General features: G+C 37.8%; 1 protein-coding gene across 1 annotated transcript in view; it reads right to left on the bottom strand.

Moving 5' to 3' along the window:
- Positions 1 to 694: 694 nt before the first annotated feature.
- thsd7aa (thrombospondin, type I, domain containing 7Aa) overlaps positions 695 to 7156 on the bottom strand; it is a 168932-nt gene continuing 162470 nt past the window's right edge. Inside the window, exon 28 of the mRNA XM_036566242.1 lies at positions 695 to 3695. Coding sequence (XP_036422135.1) covers positions 3608 to 3695 — 88 coding nt within the window. The 3' untranslated portion in view covers positions 695 to 3607. The remainder of the gene's footprint in view (positions 3696 to 7156) is intronic.

The raw sequence follows: 7156 nt of genomic DNA, 5'->3' as shown, positions 1-7156 counted from the left end.
GTGGGTTTTAAGCAGATATTTTGTCATAAGAACCGTTGTTAAATGAGGCACAATGTTATGCAGAAGGGTTCAAGTAAAGTGTTACCAGTTTTTCTTTTCTTTCTCAGACTGAAATAACTCCACTGACTCTCTGTGGCAGAAAGAATCAAATACAAAACTCTTGTCCTTGCTTCCCAAGCCTTGAACTACCTCCAAAACATAAATCTATTCCAATGTAGCAACTCAGATATACAACTTTTTGCTGCTTTTTGGCTGAGCTTGATTTTTAACAATGACAATACAATGTTTCCACATTTATACATGTAAAATGTAACAATGTAGATGCACATATGTAATAATGTGTCAAAGCACTGAATGGCCAAAGTCTATAAAGTGAGGTTATTTTTATGTTGGCTGTCCAGAAATTAGGTGTTTTACTGAAAATATAATTTTTCAAAATAAAAAATGAGGACCTTTATTTTGAAAAATGTCTCTCAGAAGTGTCATAGTCCATATTAATATCATGTAAAACATGTATGCTTCATAAATGTTGATTTGAACATTCATGAACATGTTATGAAGTGTTTATATATGATGTTCAAGTGTTACCATAATATTGCTATTCATTTTTTTTAATCAAATTTCTATATAAGTTTTCTATATTTTCTATATATATTTCAAATATATTGTGAGCTAATGAACATTCAGAACAGACTGAAGGCTTTTTCTTGTTTATTATCAGCAATTCATCAGATACATATAAACAACCTGTAGGAAAAGGACAAAGCTGAGCAACGTTTTCACACAGTAAATCTGGATAGCCCCAGAGAAGATCAGTAGTTGTTGACTCACTCTCTCTCTCGCTCACCCTTATTGTCTCTCTCTCACTCTTTCTATCTCTTGCTCTCTCTCATACACACGCATGCCCACACACACACGCACAGTTTTTTTCCCCTAATGTTTTGTGCATAAAAAAACAAAATTAACATATTTATATATAATACAGAAAATTATTAAATAAAATCATCATCCATGTATTTACAACTCATAATTTAACAAAAAGTAAACATTCCTTTCATCTGCTGTTGATACCTTTAAAATGTTAATAAGTTAATGATATGCCACTACAGACCAACATGTTTTATAATATATACTGTAGATATAGCTTATCCCTTAGTCTGCACTGTAATACTGCCTGTGTTTATGATCCAAACATGTTCTTTCTCTAAGTATGCTGCTCACTTCACAGATCATTACAATCTGCATCCTTGGGGATGCTACGTTTTGCTTCATTGAAACTGATGTACTATGGAGAGAAACTGGCCACAGCAAAGTACAGTTTTCCACTCAAGTCTGGCAATCTGTGATAGCTAATGCAGTCGAGTTCAGCTTCTTCACTTTTTCTTAGCACTTCAAGTTGAACTGGTTATTTAAGAGTTTTATACATGATGTCTTTTCTTTGTAAAGATGACCACCTGCTGTATTTAACTCTCCATACCAAAATACCAAACATAACAGTTAGATAAACCATCCAAATTTATCTTAACATTCTGGCTAAACATCACTGTTTTAGTTATTGGGACTGTAGCTGTTATGATGTGTGTAATTAACGTGTTACACAACAGCTTGGACTTACACATCATCACTGTCCAAAGAAAAAACAGTATTTCCAAAAGGGTCACTTTATAGGAGAGGGCAAAAAACGTTTCTTAGTTATCATGTAAGGTAAAGAGTTTTGTTCTAAGCAATTTTGGAGCATTTCTATTGGTCCATTTATCATGAAATTTTCACACAATGTAAAGTATATCTGCGGTGCTCAAATGATGTAGAAAAATAAAAATCCGAAAAAATTAAGATGCTTGTTTTTTCTTTTTTTTTGGACAGCAATGATAAACACAGTAGAATCGCTATTAATTAAAACAAGCATTTTCTTGTTCTAAAACCTCTGAAAGCTCTCATATCATGATAATGGAGCCCTTTTAAATCAGAGGAATAAATAGAAAATTGGCAACACTTCAGTATAGCGTGTGTTACGATGTCCTTGTAATAATGCTTTTATTAAGCCTTAACAAGCTAGTGGCTGGTAAATAACTGGCTGCTCATTATATTAAGCAATACATAGTCTGAGTTAAACCTTCTTAGGTGTACATGTCAACTAAAAATCTTCAGAACAGTGGTTCAGTTTGTCCTTATTTAGAGCTAAGTGGTGATTTTCTGCTGCGATACTGATAAAAATATATAACAACACCAAACTATTGCTTTGAAAAGCAAAAAATAAACAATTCTGATGAAATGCAATGTGAGTAATTAGCAATTTCATTACAGAGATTATTAATAAGCACATTCCATATAGACCCAGTGCTCAGGAAAGGGATGTATATGAGATTATGATATAAAACATGCAATGCTTAATTCACCCTAGTTAGTGCTAATGAGCCATCAGTTAATTAGCTTTTATGAGCTGGATAAAGTAGTTACCAGCTAATGGCTTAATAAGAGCATAATAATGCACACCTGCGGTGTTTTTGCAAAAGACTGCAGTATAATACACAAAAAAGTGTTCTGGAAAATGCCTAATTACTGCTAGTTATTGTTAATAAAGTAGTAAATAATGTGTTAATTAAATAGTAATGAGTAGCCAGTTACCAGCTTCCTAAGGCTTAATTACGAGCATTATTAAACTATTATAGTGTGCCTCTATACTGAAATGATGCCCAACGATTTACTGAGCCTTCAAAACCCCCAGTCAAAATAAAAATGAAATAACATATAAAGTCAATCAGGCAAAGAACGCAACACTTAGTAGACTCCAACTGTACATGTTACAAGGGGATAGTGGCAACCACAGAAATTATCTTACATTTGTGCCCCATATTATCACAAACAAGAGGTAAAGTAAGCAACTTTAAACAGACATTGTTGAGTTCATTCTGCAAAAAAAGGGCTACTTTTTTACACGTCTAGCACGAGACTGTACATCGTCTGTATTGAGAGAGGCAGTTTTCTATGGCAATGTTATAAGTAATCATGCTGCACTAATATAGTGCAAAATGGGACCTGAATACGGAGAGGGGAGAGGCAGGCCAGAGTTTCTGTAGGGGGCACTAGCAGGCCTGTAAAATCTGAGCACTGACCTCAAATCCACCGCCACGATACTATTGAGGAAACGGCTGCAACAAACAAACACAAATGGAGTGTGTTTCGGAGTAGGACGGTGACTGATCACTTTTACACGAGCTGTGAGATAAGGAGTTTTCCAAACGTTGCAGCCGCACACGCCTGAGGAGAGAAAAGGTATCCTTGTGCTTTCTCAGCGAAAAACCTCCCTATTCAAAAAAGGGCCCTCTCCAACAGATTTCCTTCCGAAAGACAAGTCTATGGTACAGAAATGGCAGAAAGGCGAAGGCAGACTTCCTTAAGAAGATACAAGTTCGTGAAGGCTCCAGTGAAAGTCAAAAAAGTTGAAAAGTAAATAAAAAAGGAAGGAGGGACAAACGTGGGCTAATTATAAACTGGGGCAGAGGTTCCATAACGTCATAGAAAAAGCAGTCCATAAAGTCTGCGCAGGCTTTAGCCAGTAGGCAGCTGTGGAGTAATGTGGTTTACAGGATCAGTGGTTCCAGGGAGGCTACATGTCAGCGTCGCCGTCGTAAGCTAGTGTCAGAGGCTTCAGTCTGTTGTTCATCTGTCTTCTCTGGGGCTTCTTTGGCTTTTTGCTGTGAGGAAAAAGAAACAATCATTAGGTGACCTTTTAAAATTGGTACCATTTTCAACAAATACAGTGCCTTGCTAAAAAATGTAAAAGCCCTAAAAAGTCTGGAGTTTGAAAGCATCATAGTGACCCGGCTAAAATTTGGGATAAGATTTTGTAGTCAGACGAGACTTTTTTGGCCAAAATTCAAAATGCTACGTATGGTGCCAATCTCACACTGCCCATTCCTGAACAAACACCATCCCAACAGTGAATTACAGGGGCGGCAGTACCATGTTGTGGGGAAGCTTTTCAGGGACTGGGCATCTTGTAAAAACTGAGGGATGGATAGATACTGCAAGGCAACCTGCTTCAGTCTGCTAAAAAAAACCTAAGGCTTGGTAGAAACTTCACCTTTCAGCAGGACAATGATCCCAAGCACAAAGCTAAAGCAACACAGGAGTGGTAAAACAAGAAAAGGTGAATGTACTACAATGGTCAAGTCATAGTCCAGATCTCAATCCAATCAAGAATCAATGGCACTATTTGAAAATTGAGGTCCCCAACCATCTTCCAACCAACCTGAACAAACTGAACAGCAACAACAGGAAGAGTGGACTAAAATCTCTCTCAGGCAGTGTAGAAAGCGGGTAGAAATTTACCTCAACAGACTCGAAGCTGTTATTGCGGCAAAAGGTGGTTCTACCACGCACTAGTCTGAAGGGGTTGAATACTTAAGTGATAAGCATTTATGTTTTTAATTTTTAAGTTTTTAAAAGTTTGCTGACAAATAATGAATTCTGAAATTTACTTTAAGAGAACGCTGGTTTGCAATAAAAAACACTGTCTGGAACAATCTGTGTCATTTATAATCCAGACGAATCTGATGACTTTTAAGGGGGTTAAATACTTTTGCAAGGCACTGTACTCCAGCACAAAATATGCTTTGCCCTCTGCCGATGACATCAGACTTAAAAAGTTGCCTCTTTGCACGTCTAGGTCACTCAGATTAAAATAGTATGCAGTGAGCACTGTCTAATTACCTTATAAATACCCAAAATAACTCAAAAAAGTATCTACGCATCTTATGGCTTCCATAATCAATAATTACACTTTACCACATAGCATTGTGCTCTGTTAGACTGCATGCATTCCTATCTATGCTGTCATGCTTTTAGTAATCATCATGCAATGGATAAATCTAGTATTGCTTATGCTATAGCTTACACTGCTTTAATACAGTACAATATACTATATGTTACATGGTTTATGTACTGTGTGGTCCAAAATTACTACAGCATGTTAATGATGCAACTAAAGAAAAAGCTCATTTTTCTTCAAAGGCTTTTAATAGTGCAACTCACTGCCGCCGTGTAAGTAAAAGAACTGATGTAGGAGCACAGAAAAGCATGAGGCAGTAAATAACAGCACACTGAGAACTCCACAGTCTTACCTTAGTGAGTACTATGACAGAAATAATGCAGAAGGGTAAGATTATATGATTATGACAAATCTCAATGGCCACTTCATATTAACAAGACTTATGTGGTAAAATAACCTAATCACTTAGAGTGGACTTCTTATGATGGGTGATGAGAGGGTACACAAGAAGGAAGAGAAAGATATGAAGATGTCTCTGAGGATTGGGATTCGGAGATACACGCAAAGACATAACCAACAGGGGGCAGTGCTGATCAAAATATTGCAACTCATGCCTCCTGCAGTATGACAGCTGTATATTAAAAGGATCTTTAAAATTGGGAAAAGGGTAAACAATGTAAATCTCAGAGATGACCTCTGACCTGGTCATTTCATGCATATGAATATTAGCAGGGATTACCCATGTAAAATGCAGGTGTAAATGTACCCAAGCAAATGCCTATCCGATTCTTTAGATCACTACAGCAGGTGGTTTGTGAAGCATAAATGTACCCAATACATTCCATCATAATGCACATAACCACAATCAGGTTAATCGTGAAAGACATGCATGGTTGGTGCAGCAGAAAAGAAGTGTAAGGAAATGAACAAAGTCATGCAGAACATATTTTATTTTTTGTATAATGCGGGAAAAAAAGGAAACAAGAAATAACACAAGCCATTAGTTGCTGTGTTATGAGTTGATGCCAGCTATTTCAATCTGACAACCAGAAGCATTGACTAAGGCTTGGGTGGTTTTTCATGGGTGGACAGATGTGAGATGTGACAGGTGTGAACAACGCCCAGTGTTTCTTACTGATCATCAAAAACATGGGGGGGCTGTGGTATCCAAGCAGAAGGACCAAACAAACAGCGAAGGAAAATACAGGGTGATAAATCTATGGAAGATCTCACCAACATTCAGGAAAGAATCAAATGGACAGCACAACATATCTTCCCACCACATCCCAAAAATGCAGCCAATATAATTGGATGCAAACAATACCCCCTTTAGTTAATCAGTGTCGTTTTTTATACCCAGCAGTGTAGCAACTCACAGGTAGCTTAGCTTAACTTTGATGCTGTCTACCATAGAAGCATGTACAAGATCATGGGTTTAGTGGGGTATGATGATTGGCTGTTAAAGACCTTCTGATGCTGGGCAGGTGAATCCCAATGCATGCTTAACAATAATGAAGGATCACCTAAATCAACTGCATCATCACAGTAAAGATGAAAGCAGTTGCGCTGTTTCATTATTCATCTCTTCTCCCATTTGTTTAGAAGTTGCAGTCCATGCGGTTTAAACACATATAACAGCTTGTACATGTACATGAACAAGGACTTGTGGGATGTTTCTGACTTAAAAATAAATGCAGTAAGAGCATGTCGGTCATAGTACATAGTGCATAGATGAGGCTGTCTGCATTTTATGGTACCCTTCCATCAATCATGAAATCTGAACCAATCACAAGTGATCACTGTAGATGCATTTAAGACCCAAGGAAATGCTATGTGTAAACAGTTATATGTCTCGCTGTCTACTTGAGATGAGATCACTTAAGATGGATGTTAATATCAGGTACAAACAGAACCTAAGCGTAAATGGATGTGGTTAAAATCTTGCAATCCTGATAAAAGTTGCATGAAATGACCAGGTATAAATGAGGTTTCTGACTACAAAGGGCACAAGGGATATAAGAGCAGGGATCATCTCTACACTTTGGACTACCTGCTCACCTCCACCAAATAACTCCTCCAGAGCTGAGTGGTCAGAGAGGCACGAGTGAATGTGAGGCAGCGTGACGGCGAGTGGGAGCAGGAGGCCTGACTGGCCGCGGGGGAAGGGGGCAGAGCTGAGCTCAGCCATTTAGTTGATTTGAGTCTCAGCATGTTGGCAGTTAGGACATGTGAACGTTATCTCTTGGTCATTCGCTCCAACCCACACCACTGATGAAGTCTCAGCATTCTGAGCCGAGTGCCGGGTCAGAATACATATACTGAGAGGTAGAGTGGAGGGATGAAAAGAATGAAAAGAAAAGAACAGAATGAATGATGGAAGAAATG

Source organism: Colossoma macropomum, unplaced genomic scaffold (genome assembly GCF_904425465.1).
Source record: "Colossoma macropomum unplaced genomic scaffold, Colossoma_macropomum, whole genome shotgun sequence".
Classification (NCBI taxonomy): Eukaryota; Metazoa; Chordata; class Actinopteri; order Characiformes; family Serrasalmidae; genus Colossoma; species Colossoma macropomum.
This window is presented reverse-complemented; position numbering and strand designations above follow the sequence as displayed.